This window comes from Nelumbo nucifera, chromosome 1, assembly GCF_055504915.1.
Source record: "Nelumbo nucifera cultivar China Antique chromosome 1, China Antique-T2T, whole genome shotgun sequence".
In the NCBI taxonomy this organism is placed as follows: Eukaryota; Viridiplantae; Streptophyta; class Magnoliopsida; order Proteales; family Nelumbonaceae; genus Nelumbo; species Nelumbo nucifera.
In genome coordinates this window covers 88806887-88830251 of record NC_142649.1, presented here as the reverse complement: position 1 = coordinate 88830251, position 23365 = coordinate 88806887, and the positions used below count along the sequence as shown (strand labels likewise).

At 37.3% G+C, this 23365-nt stretch overlaps 1 protein-coding gene across 2 annotated transcripts; it reads left to right on the top strand.

Moving 5' to 3' along the window:
- The first annotated feature begins 14990 nt into the window (after positions 1-14990).
- Positions 14991-22194, top strand: LOC104587942 (serine carboxypeptidase-like 42). Of its 2 annotated transcripts, XM_010245728.3 has the most exons (11): positions 14991-15145; positions 15411-15628; positions 16858-16965; positions 17064-17156; positions 17354-17446; positions 17957-18042; positions 18169-18447; positions 18534-18667; positions 21266-21358; positions 21456-21573; positions 21714-22194. In XM_010245728.3, the coding sequence occupies exons 1-11, from the start codon at positions 15126-15128 to the stop codon at positions 21879-21881; spliced, it is 1410 nt and encodes a 469-aa protein (XP_010244030.1). In that variant the 5' UTR covers positions 14991-15125; the 3' UTR covers positions 21882-22194. The 2 variants fall into 2 exon arrangements, with proteins under 2 accessions (XP_010244030.1, XP_019051620.1); XM_019196075.2 differs by lacking the exon at positions 14991-15145 and having other exon boundaries at positions 15179-15628.
- The last annotated feature ends 1171 nt before the right edge of the window (positions 22195-23365 follow it).

Genomic DNA, 23365 nt, shown 5'->3' with positions numbered 1-23365 from the left:
GGTGCGTGGAGCCAACTGTTTCAGCTGCAAAACCCCACCACCTTTTTGTGAAGGATCATATCCACTCATCATATGAGTTTTCCCTTTGGCCTCTGTCAGACAAGGTTTAGAGCCATTTTCAGGTAAACCTTTCTGTCCAGTGAGTGCTTACCCATCATATTTGTGAATGCCAAGGTACCGTGAGAGAGTTCCCATTTTCTGGTGAAGCCCCTCCCACATCGGTCTATGACGCCCCTATCATCTTATGAAACATTTAGACAATCCCAACAGCAAATGGATAGCCCATTTTTTGGTGCGTTTCCTCATTACTGAAGGACCCATCCTCATGCTAATGATGGAAGGCCTTTAGAGAGTTCATCATATGAATCTCCCTATCACATGCACTCATATTAGCTGGAGGGAACAGTTAATTATGCCCTAGTTCTAATTTTAGGTCAAACCAAAGTGGCTTCCATTGACTTTCATAAAGCCAGATTTCAGTGGGCCTAAATCGTCTAGGGTTCCGCACGTAACCTCTTGATGAGGTGTGAGGCCCACCACTGAGGGAGGTCATCCAATGACCAAAAGGGACACCATGGCAATGATGTGCATTCAGCCATGGTGTGCGCAAGAGCCACAGTCCAATGAGCATGGGCCAAGCACTTATGGCCCATGTACGTAGCACATCACACATCCATACATTACATGCAGGGATAAATTGATCCAATCAATTAATCATCTGTAAGGCCCATTTGAAGCCCATTTTAAATCCATAATATTAACCATTAATATTATCTAGGTATATGGGCCGAATGGTTCAGCCCATTGAGCTTTAAATGTTAAGTGGGCTTTCAGCAGTTTTAACCTTTTAAAACTGGGCCTTTATAGGTTGGGCCGAATTAACCATTTAATTAAACATCAATCCTCAGGCCCATTAGTGGGAAAATTAGGGCTGACTTTCAGCCTTGATTAAACCCTAGATTCGGTCCAAATAGTTTGAACCAATCTTGGTTCGAATGGGTCTAAGGTTTGATCTTTAATTAAATCTTTAATTCAAGAAAAATAATCTGAAATTAAATACTGATAAAAGAAAATCAAGAATCAGTCAATCAGGGTTGTTCGCACAATCCACCCAACAAAACAGAGGTTAGATCACAGTTTGCAGTTTCACAAACTGCAAATCGCAGATTGCAGTTCTCCCATCTACGAAATCTCCTTCTCTGCGAAATCTCCTTTTCTGTGCCGCCATCTTCGATCCAAAATAAAATAAATAGAAATCCTATTTCTATTAATAATTACATCAGATCGAATACCTATACATTGAGTTTAGAAAATAAAAAAAAAATATTTACAAACCAAATGTAACAAAACAATTCAAGAACTGCAAAATTGCAGGTTCCCTGCGCAAACCAAGAATTCGATCTCCTCTTGTACGAACAGCCCATAAATCAAGAAAATCATAAAGAACAGTTCTAAATAATAATCAGATTTATGTAAAATTAATTTCAGATTATTCGCCCATTAATTTTGGGAACAGATTTCCTAAAACCCATATCTGTGCAAATCGGGTAGAACACCTTCTGCCCATTTGCGCAGGTTCAGATCTGAAACAAATTGGTTCAAGATTTGAACCATGGCTCTGATACCACTGAAGGGATGAGAGATCCATCGTATGGACGCCCAAAGATTGCGGAATAAGGGGGCAAATTTGAAAAATCATTCTCTCCCTTCAACTAGGAATCGCATTCCCTATTTAGAAAATCATATTTTCAAGGATCATTCTTGAACCATAAACTGAACTAGATCTGAACCAAAAGGAGTAGGAGAGGATTATACCTGATACGGAGAAACGGTATCCCCCAACGAAGGTGTTCACGCCCAAGGAAGGATCCAAAGACTACTCCCACTGAAGATGGCGCTGTGCAGGATGGAGCAGAATCAGCAGCGTTCTTCTCCAAGAACTCTGTCCTTCGCAAGAAACAGTAAGATGGCACGTGAGCACAGCTTACTATCAATTCTTCCTCCAAGAACAGATGTAAAGATCAAATCTTGACTTCTCCCACAAGTGGAGATCGAACTGACTAAACAGGGCGGCAAGAATAGGGAGGCGGCAAGAAAGAATTCTGCAGGGATGCTTAATTCTTCCTTCTTGATTTCAGAACTGAAGAGGATTTGAATATCTCATTCATGTAAAGGCTATCGCCCCCTCCTTCTTTTGTTAACCTAAAGGATCAGCTCCTAATCCTATTAGGAGCTGCTTATCCAAATCATATTTGGATCAGCCTTCTCTTCAGGTGATAAGGATAAACCCTTATCTTATCTGCAGATTAGATTAGCTTTCTCCTAATCTCATTAGGAGGTTTCTAGATCTAAATCACATTCAGATCTGGACTCTCTGAGTGGATAGGGTCAAGACCCTATCCTATCTACTAATCCATCTCAGAATTCGCCCCATTATTAACTAAATAAATAGCCTAGTTCGAAATGGGCTTTAGGCCCATTAAGCTTATGTACTCACTTAACCTTCCTAACTGCTGCCCAGTTGGGCTTCCTTGTATGGCGTCGGACCAAAGCATTGATCTACACATCAGCCACATGGGTTCGGCCCAGCCTTTGTTACAAGGCCTGGCCGAATACACTGTTATGGACAGTGCACCCCCTGAAACCCATCAAATGGGCTCTATGGGCCCAACACTTACCCTAAGTGGTCCCTGAGCCAAGCCACCTTGTAACACCCAGGGACTGTGGGCAGATGCAAGATTAGCCCATTAGGTATTATCCTCAATGGTCTTACACTTAACCTCTCAGCCCATAATGATCATACACTGCCCGACAAGAGAGGACCTCTCCCTCGGCTGCAAGGAACAGTGTTGCATTATCTGCTTATATGGATCCCGGGAATTAAAACCTTCTTGCAAACATTTGAGAAACCATAATATATATATTTTTATATCTCATATAAAATATACTTTGCAAAAAAAATCTCAACGGTTGAAATCAGCTGCCGGCAGTCTTGGTTTCCATCAGTGAGAGTGCATCCCCGTTCATTACCTTTGTCCGACAAAGGGGCTGATCCTATCACTATGATCACCCACTCAGATGAATTCTCGGGCTGTCCCAACATACCCAGGTTTTGACCCCCGCTAAGGATCTCACTGATTGGTACATCAAAGACACCCCAATCCTACACCCAGTTCAGGCCACCCCAACCGACTTGGTGGTACCACAGTGTTAGCCTTGTCAGGATATGTCTCCCTAGACCGATCCACTAGCTGTGAACATTCTAAACTAACATGAATCTCATTAAGTGTCCAGTTTAAGGGTATCACACAGAAACATAACAAGGGAACATGAATCAAATATGCACTTTTATTCATTTACAATAAACTCATAAAGTACATTATTCTAATTGAAGCTAAGGGCATACAAAACTGTCTAACAAAAGAATCGTCACATTCGTTAATTTTGTGCTTCCTATTGTCTTCTTTTGCACATCTGGGTATTACGTTCCTATTTCATCCGTATTTGGCAATAGGAAGCACAAAATTGCACCGATTCCTACATGTTCGGTTACATTTGATCGTTAAACGGGGAGCGGGAGCATCAATAGTTGATTGGTGTCCAGTTTCATAACCCCTTCTTCCCCTTTCCTTTTTTTAACACTTTGGTGAAATGAGTAAAATGATCAGAAAAAATACAATTGAGTAATTTTGCTATTTTGAAAAGAAACAATAGTTGATCGGTGCCCCTTCTTCCCCTTTCCTTCTTTTAACACTTAGGCGAAATGAGTAAAATGATCATAAAATTACGATAAAGAGTAATTTTGCTATTTTGAAAAGCATCAACAGTTGATCGGTGTTTAGTTTCATAACCCCTTCTTCCCCTTTCCTTCTTTAACACTTAAGAAACATGAGTAAAATGATCAGAAAAATACGATAAAAAGTAATTTTGCTATTTTGAAATGATTTAATGCACACTTGATGTCACGTGATAGTGTTGATTGACAATTAACTAACGGTAGGGGCCTATTAGACACAATTTGAAAGTTTAAGATACTACATAAACATCAAAAGTTCATAGTAAATGAATTTACCCTTTTTAAATGAAAAACTATTAAATTAAGGGTAATTGTCCAAAACCCACCATCACCTTTTATGAATTCTCTTAAACTCACCACAACTTTTCAACACGTCCAAAACTCACCATGTCAGATTTGTTTTATTTTCCAAAACTCACCTTCCGTTAGTGCATCGTTAATGGTTCTTAATATAAATGGCCATGTCAGCATAAATAACACTTTTCATGACCAAATTACCCTTGAATGACGAGTTAGGGGAAAAGGGTCAATTAGGTTAGGGTTAGACTAAAACTCTCTCTCTCTCTCTCTCTCTCTCTGCCTCTCTTGCTCAGATCTGGCCGCTACACCCTCTCTCTCGCATAGATCTGGCCGCTGCACCACCTTCTCTCGCTCAGATCTTGAAGGTAATCACTGCATCACCCTCTCTATCGCTCAGATCTGGCTACCGCACCACATTCTCTTGCCCAGATCTTGAAGGTAGTCACTGCATCACCCTCTCTCTCGCTCAGATTTGGCCACCGCACCACCTTCTCTCGCTCAGATCATAAAGGTAATCAATGCATCACCCTCTCTCTTGCACAAATCTGGCCACCGCACCACCTTCTCTCGCTAAGATCTTGAAGATAGTCACTGCATCACCCTCTTTCTTGCTCAAATCTTTCCACTGCCATAGCACCTTTTCTATCATTCTTGAAGGTAGTCGCACCTATTAAACAGTGTATTCCCTTAGCTCCAATCAGCATGATGTACATTATGACATTTATTATAAATGAATAAAGTACATATTTGATTCATGTTATTATGGTGTGTCTCTATGTAATACCCTTAAACTGGACACGTATGAGACTCGTATTAGTTTAGAATCTTCAAAACCATTGGATAGATCTTGGGAGATTTATCCTGCCAAGGCTGACGCCGATATACCACCAAGTTTGTTGGGGTGGCTTGTCTCAGCTGCTAGGGTGAGACCTGAGGTACATGCAGTATGGGTTTTCTTGAAACCTTGAACTGGACCAAAATTCCAGTATTGCCCTAGACCTTGGAAATAGATGGGCAAAATTGTATTGTTACACCTAACCCCTAGACTCGATTATGATACTGCACTAGGTATCAGAGGGCTATCTTTGATATGCCAATCAGTGAGATCCTTAGAGGGGTCAAAACCTGGGTGTGTTGGGCCCATTAAAAGCCCATAGTGATGCACTCAGGAGTTCACTACATTCAGTAGTGAATTCGGTCAGGCCTTGTAACAAAGGCTAAACTGAACCCGTGTGCCTGATGTGTAGATCAATGATAGGGTCCCATGCCATACAAAGAGAGCCAAGCTAGCCAGCATTAAAGTGGAAGTGAGCCTGAAAGCTTAATGAGCCTAAAAGCCCATTTCGAACTCGGTTAATTAGATTAATTAAATAGGGGTGGATCTGGGATTTGGATCAGCAGATAAGATAAGGGATTATCCTTATCCACTTAAAGAGTTCAGATCCAAATAAAGATTTGGATCAAAGGAACTCCTAATTTGATTACGAAAGTTGATCTCTATTTACAGATAAGATAAGGGATTATCCTTATCACTTAAAGAGTCTAGATCCAAATAAAAGATTTGGATTATGAAACTCTTAATGGGATTAGGAATTTTTCTATTTAAGGCTATAAATAAGAGAGCATTGCGAACCTCCAAAGACACATTCACTGAATACATAGAGAAGAAAACACAATTAAACTGCTCTTGCCTTCTACTCTTTTTCTTCCTGCTCTTGCCGCCCTACCTTGTTTGGTCTCCAGTTCTTGGATTGGATCAAGATTTGATCTTGATATTGTTTCTTGCCAGAAGAAACAATTTAGAAACTGTGCTCACTGTCTCATTCAATTCTTGTTGAAGAATCACTAGTTCTTGGTGAAGAACTACCTGCTGGTCCTGCCTTACCCTAAGTCGTGTCATCTTCAGTGGAGGGAGAACTTGGTACACTATTTGGGCGTGAACACCTACACTGGGTGGAGCATTCTTGCGTGGATTCCGTATCAAGTATATCCCTCCCTTAATTTGGTTTGAGATTTGGTCTGGTTTGGTTACAAGAACGAACCTTGAAAATACAGTTTTCTAAATTAGGAATAGGATTCCCAAATGGGAGTAAAGAAATTTTTGAAATTTCGCCCAACCTTCCAATAGGGTTCGGCCATCCATATGATGGATCTCCCATCCCTTCAGTGGTATTAGAGCCAAGTTAAAGTCTTGAACCAAATTAGAACAAATTTGAACTTGGGCAAATGGGCAGAAGGCGGTATACCCGATTTGCACAGTTAGCGCTTTTTCTGAGAATTGGTTCCCAGATTATGGGCAGATGATCTGGAAAATAAATCTTTATTATTCTCTGATATTTATAGAATTGTTCTGTGAATGTTTCTTGAATTTTTGGGCTGCACATGTGATGGAGATCGAAACTTTATGGTGCCAAGAATGACACACCTTGCCTGTGATTTCTTTTCTATCCAATTTTGGTTTGTAAATAATTATTTTTATTTAAGACAAATTTTATAGGAAACCGATGTGATGTAATAATAGAAACAAGTTCTGCGATCTGCGATTTTGTAGATATTGATTCTGCAATCTGCGATTAACACCAGATTTGGTCTAAATTGGTTGGACCGAATTTTTGGTTCGATGGGGTTGGTTTTTCTAACCCTAATTCGATTCAGGCCAGAGAGTTGATGGCCCACTTCAATCTTTAATTTGGCCCACCTCTGCAAAACTTAATTTTAGTATGATAATGACTAAATCAGCCCTAAATTAGCTACATGAGCCGAACTGCTTTTTGCAATACACCCCATGTACCTAGGTAATGTTATATGATAACATTATGAACTTTGTTGGGCTGATACTGATTTAATCTAATTAATTAAGGATTTTACAAATATTTTAATTAATTGGATCAATTTATTTCATGCATGTGATGTATGGATGTGTGATGTGCTACGTACATGGACCATAAGTACATGGCTCATGACTATTTTGACAATGGCTCTTTCGCACACCATGGCTGAATGCACATCATTGCCATGGTGCCCATAAGATCATTGGATGATCTCCCCGTTTGGTGGGACCCACATCAGTATCCTCCCCAAGAGGAACCGTGTGGAACTCTAGCCGTTTAGGGCCCATTTAAATCTGGCTTTGAGAAAGTCAGTGGGAGCCACTTTGGTTTGACCTAAATAAAACTAGGACCTAATATTTCGTTCCCTCCACTGAAATATGAATGCATGTGATAGGGAGATTCATATGACGAACTCTCTAAAAGCCTTCCATCATTAACATGAAGATGGGTCCTTCAATAATGAGGAAATGCACCATAAAATTGGGCTATCCATTTGCTATTGGATCTGTTGGATTGTTTCATAAGATGATAGGGGCGTCATAGACTGATATAGGAGGGGCCTATCCTAAAATGGAAAACTCTCTCACAGTACCTTAGCATTCACGAATATGATAGGTAAGCACTCATTGGACAGAAATGTTTAACCTAAAATGGCAATGAACCTTGTCTGACAAAGGCCAAAGGGAAATCTCATGAGATGAGTGGATGTGATCCTTCACAAAAGGTGGTGGGGTTATATAGCTGAAACAGTTGGCTCCATGCACCCTATATCGTTTTCCACATTTCCAGAGTCATGGTTTGCAGTCTCCGTCACTGAGATAGGAGGGAAATCTCAGAGATGACCAAATGGAAATGGAACATAGATTAAAAGCCATATCTATGTCAATAACATGAATCAAATCAAGTTGTGGACTAATATTTGCTTTGCCTTTATCAGAAACGGCAAACGGACAATTTGCCAAACTATTAGACGACAATAAGCTTAAGGGCCCAAATTACGCTGATTGATATCATAACCTTATGTTGGTCCTGACGTCTAAGAAATTGGACAAGGTTGCTAAGAACCCTGCTCCGGATCGTCCAGGTGATAGGGCTTCTGAGACCCGTAGGAGGGAATATCAAGAATGGGAGGAGAAAAATTCTTTTGCCCGGAGCTATATCATAGCCTCCTTAGACAAATACAGTGACAATTCGATAAGATCAAAGTATCCAAAGATATCTTGGATAGTCTAAAGACAATGTATGAGGAGCAGAATCGTTCTACTCGTCAGAAGGTCCTAAAATAGTTTATGACCGCACAAATGTCTAAGAACCAACTAGTTCATGACTATTGTCTTAAGATGATGGGATACATCAATGAACTGGAGGCTCTTGGATCTAGGCTAGATCATGTCACCAAAGTTGATGCCATCCTAAACTCTTTGTCTCCTTCCTTCAATCAGTTCATAATGAATTACAATATGAACAAGATAAATGTTAGCCTCCAGGAACTCAGCAATATGTTGCAGAGGGCCGAGAAACTGATAAAGAAAGATGAACCCATTGCCATGCTTGTCGAATGTGGCAAATCAAGCAAGAAGAAGAGGAAGGCAAAGAAGAAACCTCAGAAGAAAACTAGCAAGCCTAAAAGGTAGAGGAAGGACAAGGCATCAAATGCTTGTCACTTCTGCAAACAGACTGGCCACTAGAAGAGAAACTGTCCTCAGTACCTAGAGACCAAGAAACAATGTAATTTTAAATCCTTTGTCATAGAAACCAATATGTTGGTGACTTCTGCTTCCTGGTGTATTGACTCTGGGGCTTCTACTCATGCATGTAACACATTGCAGGGGTTCAAGACAAGCAGAAGACTAAGTGACGGTGAAGTGATTCTTTACTTGGGGATTTCTGCAAGCGTTGCAACTACAACCATAGGAACTATAGAATTGCATTTCAGAGAATGAACAATTACATTAAAAGATTGTCTTTATGTACCCAATTTGAGAAGAAATTTGATTTCTATTTCAAAACTGTATGTGGATGGATATTCTATTCTCTTTAGTAATATGATTACTATAAAAAAAATAATAAATTCCCCGCATATAGAGAACTTGAGAATGGCCACGTTCCTGTGGCATTACCGACTTGGCCACATTAACATAGATCATATCACAAGGTTGGTAAAGGATGGTCCTTTAGATTTTCTAACTATAGAAGATCTTCCAACCTGTGAACCTTGCCTTCAAGGTAAGATGATGAGATGACCACTTAACGGTAAGACTGAAAGATCAACATGCATACTTAACCTTATACATACTGATGTATGTGGTCCCCTAAATGTTAGGACATGTAACCAGCACATTTAATTTATAACATTCATCAATGATCACTCTCGGTATGGTTACGTGTACCTAATGAGACACAAGTCTGAATCCTTTGAAAAGTTCAAAGGCAAGAGGTCGAGAAACAGTTGGAGAGACACATTAAGTTCCTTTGATCAGATCGAGGAGGCGAATATCTCTCTGACAAATTCTGGGACTACTTAAAGAAAAATGGGATAGTATCACAACTAGCTCCTCTTGCTACACCACAATTAAATGATGTGTCAGAAAGGAGGAATTGGACTTCATTGGATATGGTCCGATCACTTCTCGTACATTCGGAATTACCCACATTCTTTTGGGGTTACGCATTAGATACTTCGATATACGTGTTGAACCGGGTTCCAACCAAATCCATTCTGAAGACTCCCTATGAGCTTTGGACCAGTAAGAAACCAAGTGTACGACACTTGAAGATTTGAGGTTGTTCGACACATGTTAAAAGAACAAGTGCTGACAAATTGGAATCCAAGACCACTAGTTGCCTATTTGTAGGTTACCCAAAAGGCTCTGTAGGGTATTTATTCTATGACCTAAGAGAGCAGAAAATGTTTTGTAGTCAAAGTGCCCATTTCTTGGAGGAAGATTACATCCTGAACAATCATCGTCAGGAAGTTGTTCTTGATGAGGAGAGCTCAGGAGTAGTGGGAGATGTCGCACAAGCTCCAGTTAATAACCAACCTAGGAGATCTACCTGGGAATCTGGGCCTCCAGTTCGTTACAGCTATGACCAAGAAAGTTACTTAGTGAAAGCTACGACCAGTGAGGAGGATCCCGTGACTTATACGGAAGTTATGTTGGACATAGATTCCTTGAAGTGGGTAGATGCCATAAGAGCTGAGATGGACTCAATGGAGACCAATGGAGTCTGGACTCTAGTAGATCCGCCCCCTGGGGTAAAGGCAATTAGTTACAAATGGATCTATAAGAGGAAGAAGGGCCCCGATGGTAAGGTTGAGACCTACAAGGCTCGTCTTGTGGCGAAAGGGTACACTCAGAAAGAAGGAATCGATTATGAGGAAACCTTTTTCACCCGTGGCCATGCTTAAATCCATTAGGATTCTACTAGCCGTAGTAGTATACCATGACTATGATATTTGGCAAATGGATGTCAAAACCACGTTCCTTAATGGAGATCTTACTGAAGATATCTATATGTAACAACCGCAAGGTTTCGTAGTTGTAGGTCAGGAACACATGGTATGTAAACTTAGTCGATCCATATATGGACTTAAGCAAGCTTCTAGGAGTTAGAACATCCGGTTTGACTCTACTGTCAAACAGTTTGACTTTGAGCAGAATCCGGATGAGCCTTGTGTTTACAGGAAGACCAGTGGGGATAAGGTTACGTTCTTGGTTCTATATGTAGATGACATTCTACTCATTGAGAATGATGTAGGAATGTTGACTACTGTGAAAGTATGGCTTTCACAGCAATTTTCCATGAAAGATCTTGGAGAAGTCTGTTACATCTTGGTACTTCGACTCTATAGAGATAGATCAAAGATGATAATAGGATTATCCCGGTCTACTTATATTGACAAAATAGTCAAGAGATACAGTATAGAGAACTCCAAGAAAGGAAATGTTCCTTTCAGGCATGGAGTCACTCTCTTCAAGGGTATGTCTCCCAAGACACTTGAGGAGATTGAGGGTATGAAGGAAGTTCCCTATGCTTCTGCCATAGGGAGCATCATGTATGCTATGGTGTACACTCGGCCAGACATTGCTCAGGCCGTGAGTGTGGTAAGTAGATACCAATCTAACCTAGGATAAGAGCATTGGACCACTGTGAAAAACATATTGAAATACCTTTAGAGGACAAAAGGGGTTTGTTTGGTATTCGATGGTAGTTCACTACAGATCCTTGGGTATACCGATGCCGATTTCCAATCAGATCCAGATGATAGAAAATCTACATCTAGATACATATTTATGGTGGGGTCATGTTCAGTTAGTTGGAAAAGCAGCAAACAAGGGTCCACTACAGATTCCACAACCGAGGCCGAATACATTACCGCAAGTGAAGCTGCCAAAGAAGCCGTATGGATGAAGAAGTTCATTCAGGAGTTAGGATTAGTTCCATCCAACACATCATTCATTCCATTGTTATGTGACAACACTGGAGCCTTTGCTTTGGCAAAGGAGCCACAAGCCCACTCGAAGTCAAAGCACATCAAGAGGAAGTACCATGTACTACGAGAAATAGTTGGAAGAGGGGACGTCCTGATTTAGAAAGTAGCATTAGCGGAAAATGTAGCAGACCCATTGACTAAGCCACTAACACAAAAAATGTTTGAGAAACACGTGGAAAGTATGAGACTCCGGCTTATATCCAATTAGACCTAAGTGCAAGTGGGAGTTGTTAGACAGTGTATGCCCTTAGCTCCAATCAGCATGATGTACATTATGACATTTATTGTAAATGAATAAAGTACATATTTGATTCATGTTATGATGGTGTGTTTTTGTGTAATACCCTTAAACTGGACACATATGAGACTCGTGTTAGCTTAGAATCTTCACAGCTATTGGATAGATCTGGGGAGATTTATCCTGCCAAGGCTGACACTGATATACCACCAAGTTGGTTAGGGTGGCTTGCTCAGCTGTTAGAGTGAGACCTGAGGTACATGCAGTGTGGGTTTTCTTGAAACCCTAAATCAAACCAAAATTCTAGTATTGCCTTGGACCTTGGAGATAGATGGTCAAAATTGAAATTGTACACCTGACCCCTAGAGTCGATTATGATACTGCACTAGGTGTCGGATTGGGCTGTCTTTGATACGCCAATCAATGAGATCCTTAGAGAGGGTCAAAACTTGGGTATGTTAGGACAGTCCGAGAATTCATCTGAGTGGATGATCATAGTGATAGGATCAGCCCCTTTGTCGGACAAAGTGAATGATCGAAGATGCACTCTCTCTGAGGGAAACCTAAACTGTCGCTAGTTGATTTCAACCATTGAAATTTGTTTTGCAATATATATATATATATATATATATATATATATATATATATTATGGTTTCAAAATGTTTGCAAAAGGTTTTAATTCCCGGGATCTATGTGAGCAGAGAGTGCAGCATTGCACCTTGCAGCCGAGGGAGAGGTCCTCTCTTCTCATACAGTGTTTGATCATTATGGGCTAAAAGGTTAAGTGTAAGACCATTGAGGATTATACCTAATGGGATAATCTACCATCTGCCCACATTCCTTGGGCCTTCATAAGATGGCTGGACCAAAGGACCATTTAGTGTAAATGTTGGGCCCATTAAGAGCCCATAGTGATGGACTCAATAGTTCACTGCATTTAGCAGTGAATTCGTCCAGGCCTTGTAACAGAGGCTAAACTGAACCCGTGTGCCTAATGTGTAGATCAATGATAGGGTCCCACGCCATACAAAGAGAGCCAAGCTAGCCAGCATTAAAGTGGAAGTGAGCCTGAAAGCTTAATGGACCTAGAAGCCCATTTCGAACTGGGTTAATTAGATTAATTAAATAGGGGTGGATCTGGGATTTGGATCAGCAGATAAGATAAGGGATTATCCTTATCCACTTAAAGAGTTCAGATCCAAATAAAGATTTGGATCAAAGGAACTCCTAATTTGATTACGAAGGTTGATCTCTATCTATAGATAAGATAAGGGATTATCCTTATCACTTAAAGAGTCAAGATCCAAATAAAAGATTTGGATTATGAAACTCTTAATGGGATTAGGAATTTTTCTCTTTAAGGCTATAAATAAGAGAGCATGGCGAACCTCCAAAGACACATTCACTGAATACAGAGAGAAGACAACACAGTTAGACTGCTCTTGCCTTCTACTCTTTTTCTTCATACTCTTGCCGCCCTACTTTGTTCGGTCTCCAGTTCTTGGATTGGATCAAGATTTGATCTTGATATTGTTTCTTGCCAGAAGAAACAATTTAGAAACTGTGCTCACTGTCTCATTCGATTCTTGTTGAAGAATCACTAGTTCTTGGTGAAGAACTACCTGCTGATCCTGCCTTACCCTAAGCCGTGTCATCTTCAGTGGAGGGAGGATTTGGTACACTATTTGGGTGTGAACACCTACGTTGAGAGGAGCATTCTTGCGTGGATACCGTATCAGGTATATCCCTCCCTTAATTTGGTTTCTGATTTGGTCCGGTTTGGTTACAAGAACGAACCTTGAAAATATAGTTTTCTAAATTGGGAATAGGATTCCCGAATGGGAGTAAAGAAATTTTTGAAAATTCACCCAACCTTCCTGCAAGGTTCGGCCATCCATATGATGGATCTTCCATCCCTTTAGCAGCACCCTCTCTCTTGCTCAGATCTTGCCGCTGTCGTACCACCCTTTTCGAATCTTGTTGCCGTCGTAGCACCCTCTCTCGCTCAGATCTTGAAGATAGCCACTCCACCACCCTCTCTCTCACTCAAATCTGGTTGTCGCATCACCTTCTCTCACTCAGATCTTGATGGTCGTCAATGCAGCCGCCGCCATAGCACCTTCTCTATCATTCTTGAAGGTAGCCACACCACCCTCTCTCTTGCTCAGATCTTGCCGTCGTTGCACCACCCTCTTTAGATCTTGTTGCTGTCGTAGCACCTTCTCTCTCGCTCAAATCTTGAAGATAGCCAATGCACTACCCTCTCTCTTGTTTGTAGGTCGTTGCCGCACCACATATCTATTGTTTGAAGATCTAATGGTTTGAAGATTTGAAAGAATACGATCTTAAATTTCAAAGATTTTTGATGTTTTGAAACATTTGCAATGTATTCTTTTGAATTGGAATGTAAATCCCCATTGAGGGTTCTACAAATTTATGCAAACAAATATTTTTGTAATTGTTTATCTAATTGCCTGAAAGTTATTTTGAAATTTTGTTGCAACAACCTTTGGATTCAATGTCTAATTTCTGTTTAGTTTTTGAAAAAATTTATCATTTGATTAGTTTGTTTGTAAATTTTTATTTTTTCTAAAATATATAATTAAAAAATATTTTTTTTTTACTTTTTTTCTTTTTTAGTTGATATTTTAAAATTTTTATCATTTTATGTATTTTTGTGTAGGTTTTTATTATCTTTTTGAAAATTTTATCACTTTCTTGTGTTTTTTACAATTTTATACTTTTTTATATAATATATAATTTTTGAATTTTTATCATTTTATGTATACTTGCAATTTCTATTTTTATCCAATCTTTATATTTTTCAAGTTTCTTTTGTCTTTTTCATATTTCAATTTTCTTTTTTTTTGCATTTTTAGTGTTTTGTTATAATTTCCAATGTTTTTTTTTTCTAATTTCTGTTTTTTACATTTTTTCTATTTTCTACAATTTATAAATTTTTCTGTATTTTTTGTTATTTATTTGTAATTTCTGTGTTTTTCTATAATTTTAGGTGTTTTTCTACATTTTTTTTCTGATTTTGTTTTCAATTTCTATAATTTTTTATTTTTTTTAATTTTTGTGTTTTTATGTATTTTATACTTGAAAATATTTTTTTTAATATTTCCCTTTTTTATGTTTTTATAATTAAAATATTAAAATATATAGGCATATATTTTATATTTTTCTATGAAGGGTAAAATGGTAATGTATTAATTCCCGTTAGTCTGTTTAACGTCAAGTTAATTAAAGCGAGGTTAAAAGTTGTTTAGGCTTGACTGCACAGTCTGCACTTATGATGAGTTCAGAGTTCTCTTTTCTGAGCTCTGTATCAACATTGTTGAGCAGAGGCATGCCGAGTGGCATGGAACGTTACGACTCATCAGCAGTGAGTCTGCTTCTTCCTGACGGCTCTCTTTCTATCCAAAGGACGGGGACCAAGTGGCAAACCCATCTCTATTCGCATGAACCTTATCTATTGTCAGTAAGTACTCTTTAAATGAGAAAGTCACTTTAAACTGGACATCTCTTGTCCGAGATTCACGTGCCCATCTTGACAATTTTGATTCTATTATAACTCTGTTCCATTGCCTTCCCAATTTCTCTGTTATATATAGAATTATCAAACATGATTGTAATGATTCTGGGTAGAACGCAGAGGACGTATTGAGATTTTTCTTTCCTTTTTTGTTTGTCTATCTATTTAAACTCTTTTTGTTCAGTAAGATGAGCAGATTTTGGTTTTCTAGGTTAGTTCTTCTGGGGTTGGCAGTTTTGATTTGCGTTGTTGATGGGTACCCAGTTGAGCATTTGGTGTCGAAATTGCCTGGTCAACCGAAGGTTGATTTTCGGCAGTTTGCTGGGTATATTGATGTAGACGAGAAGGCTGGGAGGAGTTTGTTTTACTATTTTGTTGAAGCAGAGGGGGAACCAGAGAAGAAGCCCCTTACTCTTTGGCTGAATGGAGGTTAGATTTTTCTGCTTAGGATTATTTCTGTGATGGATCATTTTTTGTTTGGTTTTAAAGATGAAAACTGCTATTACTTCTGCTTTCTATTGTTCTTGACTTCTTGTACGATTATCTTCTCTGCATTTGAAGATAGGCCTTTTCAATATTAAACGGTTGATGATTTTCACCATAGATTGTAATTTAGAATTTTCTTTTATTTTCTTTCTTTTTTTTGAATTACAGTTCAGTCTGTTGACATTTTTGGATGTGTAGAGGATGTACTCAAAATAGTCTTTGAAAATGAAATTCTTGAATTATATGGGCATTTTCTTATGATGACCATAATATTAATATGTTCCTCTTCTGTCTGAAAGTCTGCATAGTTTTATATTGTTTTCTTTCTCAAATAGTATTCAAATAGTATTGAAAGTTTGCAGAAGTTTCATCTCTTGCCTTCCATCTCACAGAATATGTCATGTTAGAAGGGAATCTAACGAGGCTGCCCATTTACTAGCCAAATTTGCTTTAGCCTGTATTAGAACATGCACATGGTCCTTATCTCCCTCCTTTCTACTCAATGTAATTTCTCGTGAGATGAACTCGTTGATTGATGAATGAATGTGCCTTTGGGCTTTCAAAAACAAAAAATATATATTGGTCCTTTATGTTTGCTGGCTAGCAATATTCTTGGAATTTATCTTTTTCTTTATGGGTTCGTTTCCTTTATCCTTTTCAATTCCTTTTTGTTTCCCAATTGAATTAACTTGCCAATTTCATAAAAAAAATATTTTGGTTATGATTTTGAATGCTCAACAATGTCATAAAAAATCATTCTGGGTGAACCTGCTCCCTTTTTGGTCTCATAAAAATATATATATTTTTTTTAATTACTGAAACAACAAAGACATCATTTCCTTCTGATAATATCTAAAATCCATGGTTTCCTTGGGATGTTTGGGACTAAGAGAAATCATGTTCTGACTTTCTCAGGATGTTAACTAAGAGAATTCAAGGACATTTAGTCCTTAGAGATCCTATTTGAATGGAGAATTGTTCAAATGAAGAATGTTGTCTTTTTTGTTTGCTTTGGTTTCAGTTTTATTCTACTCAATGATAATTCCCCCTCTAACAAGTTTACAAGATCCAGACCAAGCAAAAAGGAAACTTAAGATACTTATATAGAATGTTAAAAGTAACTTGGCAATACTCATGTGTAAGCAATGATACTGATTAGTTTCTCTTTTCAGGCCCAGGTTGTTCCTCAGTTGGTGGGGGTGCTTTTACAGAGTTAGGTCCATTTTTTCCCAGAGGTGATGGCCGGGGTCTTAGAAGAAACACAAAATCATGGAACAAAGGTTGCAATTTATCCTTTTTGACCCTGCTATTATACTAAGCCAAGTTAACATCTTCTATCTTACTGTTTTGTTGCACTGCTTCTCTATCATTTTTCTAGCATCAAACCTTCTTTTTGTGGAATCTCCTGCTGGGGTTGGATGGTCATACTCAAATACCACCTCAGATTATACTTGTGGGGATGCATCTAGTGGTAAGAAAAACAGATCATAGCCAAGTTTGTTTTATATATCTTTTATTTGAATATGTGGTAAATACAAGGATAATAAATTGACTTGAAATATATAAGCATTTTCTCTGAAGCAAAGATTTTTCAAATATACATTATAGACTTATTTTACACAACCTTCTTCTTTTAGCCTGACATGATTCTATTAATGTTATTGACAGCTAGGGATATGCACATGTTCCTGATGAAGTGGTTTCAGAAATATCCAGAATACAAGTCCAGAGATCTGTTTCTAACTGGAGAAAGCTATGCAGGTCTCAGATATCATAACCATAGTTGTTTTGAAAATTTAGAAGTGGAATATTTCAGCATTTTTCATCCATTTATTTTCTCTATTTTTTTTTTTTTTTTTAAACTGAGTCTGAAGGAAAATATTAGGGTAATATATAATGTATGAAAACTTATATTTTGTTTTTAAGTAATAAATATTAATAATCATGAAATCTTAGTTGTCATCATCATCATCATCATCTAAGCCTTGTCCCAACTATATGGGGAATCATGGAATCTTGATAATATTGGCAAATAATGAGGAATATACTTGCAAGATGTTGTGGAATATGATCTGGGAAAATAAAAATCAACAAAATTGTGAAAAAATATAGTTAACTCTCTTTCAATGAAACAATATGTTGGATTGTCTAAGATATATATATATATATATATATATATATATATGTATGTATGTATGTATGTATGTATGTATATTTTATTTTCACCACTTCCAATGAGTAAGTTGTTTACATGTATAACTGTTTTCATAGGGCATTATATACCACAGTTGGCCAATGTTCTACTGGACTACAACGAACATTCAACTGATTTCAAGTTTAACATCAAAGGAGTAGCTGTAAGACAACTTGCTATATTTTAGAATGTTTCTTTTTCTATATGTTTTTGTGTGTATAATCTATATGGTGTCTATAATGATTTCTTAGGCATATCTTTAATCTCAGTCTCTTAATTCTTTAAATAGATTGGGAATCCACTTCTCAAGCTTGATAGGGATATCCCTGCAACCTACGAGTTCTTTTGGTCACATGGGATGATTTCTGATGAAATTGGCCTTACCATCATGAATGAATGCAATTTCGATGATTATGTTTTCAGCAACTCCCACAATGTGAGCCAATCCTGCAACCAAGCTATTGCTGGTGCAAATCAGGTGGTTGGTGATTATATAAACAATTATGATGTGATCCTCGATGTCTGTTATCCATCAATAGTAGAGCAGGAGTTGAGATTGCGGAAATTGGTACTTCTTTTAATTCCCCATTTGACTTTTTTTCCATGCCTCGTGTTTGTTAAATCATCAACCTATGTGGAATCCTTTCATTGTAGGCTACCAAGATTAGCATAGGAGTTGATGTTTGCATGAGTTATGAGAGGCGTTTCTACTTCAACCTTCCAAGAGTCCAGCAGGCACTTCATGCAAATCGGACCAATTTACCATATGGCTGGTCAATGTGCAGCAAGTGAGTACCCTGTCCAAACAGTATTTAGCCATTTTGTCTTTGTGCAAATCCTTGTTTCTTCAGGTTAACTGGGTGATTGGCGAACTTCTAAATTATAGTAGGATGCACCCAATTAATCACCAACAAAGAAAAAGTATCTTAGTAAGGAAAGACCATGTTTTCTGTTTTCTCATATGACATACTTTTTTCCCCAAATATTCAAGGCGGAGATGTAGAGGCCTCACTCTTACTATGCTTTTCTTTTTCCTTGTAATAATCAGCATGGTCTAAATTAATATGAAAAATACAATACAATGCAATCAAAACCCACAATCTGTAGCCAATCCCTACATGTAAAGTCTCAACATTGAACAGAGAAAATCATGGAAGAAAAGTACAGAGTTACTGAGATAAGTGGGTGCAGTGGGGGAGCCAGGAATTTTCTTTTGGGGGGCCAAGTTAAATAAGAAAATGAGACAGGGAGTAGAGGAGGTAGGTTTTGGAGATAAATGTGGCAGGAAGGTTTGAGTTTATTACAGTTTCTTAAAGAAAAAATAAACAATTTTTTTTTTTTTTTGGGGGGTGGGCGTGGGGGGGGGGGGGGGGGGGAGGACCCACTTTATTATGTTTCTGACCTTGCCTCCACTTACTAACTATATAAATAATGGTTAGTAGGTGGTTCCTGTCCTGTGTCAATGTGGCCCTTGCATGACTGTTCCATGGCATCATCCTGACTTACAGATAAGTTTCAAGTGATCACCCAAGGAAATTTCAATTAAGCAAAATCTATTGAATGTCCACACATCGAAACTCATGTACATAGTAAGGAGTAGGGAAAAATATTTAAATGTCCTATTGTATGTAATTGTGTCAAAGATAAAAAAGCTCATTACCCAATGTTGGTCCCAGCTATCTGGGATTTTGGGAAGGGTGGACTGGGTACAGACCTAACGTTTGGCATTTTTTTGCTCAAAGTGGCTTCTCTCATATTCTCAAGCTTGTCAGCCTAAGATTTTACCATGATATCAAGCAATGGTCTCTAATTGTATCAAAGATACATCATTTAATATTGATTATATTTTAGTTTTAGATTCTGAAGTTAGGGACACTTTCAGGGAATTTTGCAAACTTCTGGTGAGCTACCTTTTCTGTTTACTAATTACCATTTCAGGCTGTTAAATACTTTTTTTAATGAACAATTTCAGCTTTCTTAGCTGCTCATCTAGTATTTTTCATTTCCAAATTGTTAGGCTACCTTCTCAACATTTTTTAGGGAAATGACATTACTTTGTTCTTAAATAAAAATGGATGAAAATCAGAATGTGATTGTTGGTCTCATAACATGTTTAAACTTTAAAGTGTTTCAACGAATGTAACTACAACATGACAAAGAATCTTTGTTTAAATGAGAAGCCTCAGACTTGTTATTTATCATGCTGCACTTGATTTCCCAAGAACATAATCAAATACATGCTCATAGCATATTTGTTTTTTCTATCATTTGGACATCTATGAGGTGAAGTGGTAAATACAGTCCACTGACCACTGAAGAACAGTTGTATTTAGCTTATGACTCTAATCATCCAGTCTATCACATTTCTTGAAAATCATTGGTGAATGATGCTGGAAATTTCTCATGGGCCAGAAGATCATCTCCCACTGTAGTCCATGGCCAACCAATTCTCTTAGTTCAGGTTTGAGCTTGGGTTCATAATTTGTAAATTGCAACTATCAAATGAACCTGATTTCCTGGGGGTAGGCTTATGCTTTTATCTATCATAGCTTATCTCCAGTTTCTAGTATGTTGTGTCATGCAGGACAATATTTATTCGACTATGTAATAGACAGCTAATGGTGTAAGATACTATATTAGTGTTTTATATGGTATAGAAGCTATACATGTAACCATATTTGCAGAAAATAATGAAACTTTGTTGGATTAAGTTTTGATTTGTAATTAAATCTTCTAATAGATGTCCTACATACGAGATTTTCTATTTTAGTTTTTCTTTTCCTTTTCACTTCTTACCAAATTAACAATTTTGAAGACATTTGAGTTTAGTCTTTTTTGCACAACTACTTTCTCTCAAACCAATACTGTGTTGTGACCTGGTTCCAATTGAACCAATTCAGTATTCAGATAAGGGTTCAGTGAATTAGGTATAGTGTGGTCAAACTTTTTTACATGGATCTCTCCAGATGGGCATGGTATGCCCTACAACCTTGATTTATTCTTTGGCCCCCTTTCTGGTTGAAGTGAGATATGGTTAATTATTTGTCTGTGTTTGAATATACCTGTTTTTTGATATATTATGTTTTTCTTCCTTGCACAATGGATTATTGCTCATTCATTACGTTGTTATATTTCTGTAACTTCTTAAGGGTATCAAGATTACCCTTGCTGATGAATAAAAACAAGTCATGTACAAGTTATGTTCAGTTAATTCTGCCATCTTAAACATGCTTGGTCTATGTCTAAGTTTTATAACTTTTTAGTGGCAACTACTGATAAATGCAGTTTTCCTTGTTTCAATACTTGGTATATTGTTAATGTTAATTATATTACATATATAAATATTCTTATGACTACTGATGAATGTTTTTATTGAATGAGCGCAGTATACTGAATTACAATGAAACCGACGGTAACATCAGTATCCTCCCATTGCTTAAAAGGATAATCAAACACCATATACCCGTCTGGGTTTTCAGGTGAGCCATTCTTTAGATTAGATAAGAAAAAAGGTAAACAAATGAAATTAGGTATTCTTTGAATGGAAACATGATTGTTATCTATTCATGATTATAGTGGAGATCAAGATTCTGTTGTGCCACTTCTGGGCTCCCGTACTCTTGTCCGTGAACTTGCCCATGACCTGAACTTTGAGGTGACAGTCCCATATGGAGCTTGGTTTCACAAAGGACAGGTATTAATGCACTTTATATCCTGTTTTAGATTTCTACCAAAAAATATCCTATTTTAGATGAATTCTTGCCAAAACAATCTATTGCCAGTCATCATTTGCATTTTATCTTGTAGCTAACCTCTTCTTTTGTTTGTGAATAGGTTGGAGGTTGGGCCACTGAGTATGGTAATTTATTGACTTTTGCCACTGTAAGAGGTGCTGCTCACATGGTACCTTACGCACAACCATCAAGAGCCTTGCATTTATTCAGTTCATTTGTCCATGGAAGGAGATTGCCAAATACAACTCGTCCATCTATCTACGACTGAGAAGCAATAAAACCAATCCTCATGCCAATAATATACCTTTTCATATCTCTCTTAGGTTGTCTTTTTATTTTCCTTTTTTATTCTTGGGTTAGGGTTTGGATTTTGGTTGATGAAGAGGGAGAACACAGATTCAAAATTCTAAAAATGCAAAGGACCTAATAAATTGATCAAGGATGAGGATGTTTGTACTAGTTGTCACCAATTGTCTAACCAATGTTTTAACTTTTAACCTATTTTTTTCTTACATTCTGAAATTGTTGGCGTAATATCAAATCTTTGAAATGATAAAATCATCCAGTGATATGATTGACAACCCTGAGCCTACCTACTCAAGGGAAGGAAATTGAAAAATAATCAAGAGTTTAAGACACTCAAATGAACTGTAATTTTCTGGTGGAAGGTAAGGCAGTGGTCATCAATGGAGAAAACATAGTTTTAACTTTTGAAAACAAATGTCATCATATATCTGTTATTTTTGTAAAACTAGGCCTTATAGATAGATACCAACATAGTATACATTATTTCATTCTCTTTTGGTTGGGGGCAAGATTCAAAGTATTGTATCTAGGGCTGTAAATGGATCTGATTCGGATTTAATCTACAACAATCTTATTGTGTTTAAAATGATCAAAAATTTAAATAATTATTTTTAATTTATATGTATAATATAATAAATGTGTAAAAATATAAACTATTAAGTTATTAATTATGAACTTTATATAATTATACATAATATATACACACATAAAATAATAATTTTTAGTGAAAGTCAGATGCAAGTTTTAACATCCAAATTGGAATAATCGCATTTTGAGTTGAATCAGAGTTTTGGAATCCATTGACAGCCCTATATTATCATATCCGCCAATTGACATATAATGGGACCTTGTGGATTTGAATGTTTTAAAAGGTAAGAACATGATGCGACAAGACCTTTGTCAAAATGTTGGAGTAAAAATTTAAAAAAAGGGCCACTTACTAAAACACCCGTTTTACGAATTTACTAAAACCTACCATATAGTTTAGGTTTTGCTAAAATACTCTATAGTTTTCAACCAATTTAATTAATCGACCTTATATTAATCCTTTGTATTACTATCTAAAAACAGAAAATGTTTAAGGGCTTCAACCCAGGCTTTTTTATTTCAAAAGTATCCCTAAAGCTTCGGATCAAGCTTCCAGAAAGAAACAAATTTTGATTTTTAGATCTATCAAATAATGTTTGGCTCCAGTAGAATGAAGAAGAGAGAACAATGGCATCCAGGGTTTTTTGTCAACAATGGCATATTTTCCTTCTTCGAACAAAGAACAAGTTTTACCAAATAGAGTTGTTTTCTGTGTTTTAACAGAGACAAGAATGATATTTCAATTTTTGTTTTTTATACGTTAAATTTATTTGAAGGGATGTAAAAGGTCAAAACTGTCATTTTCCACTTCCATAAGTTAGGTCTTAGTAAGTTATGCCTGAAAACAATATAATATAT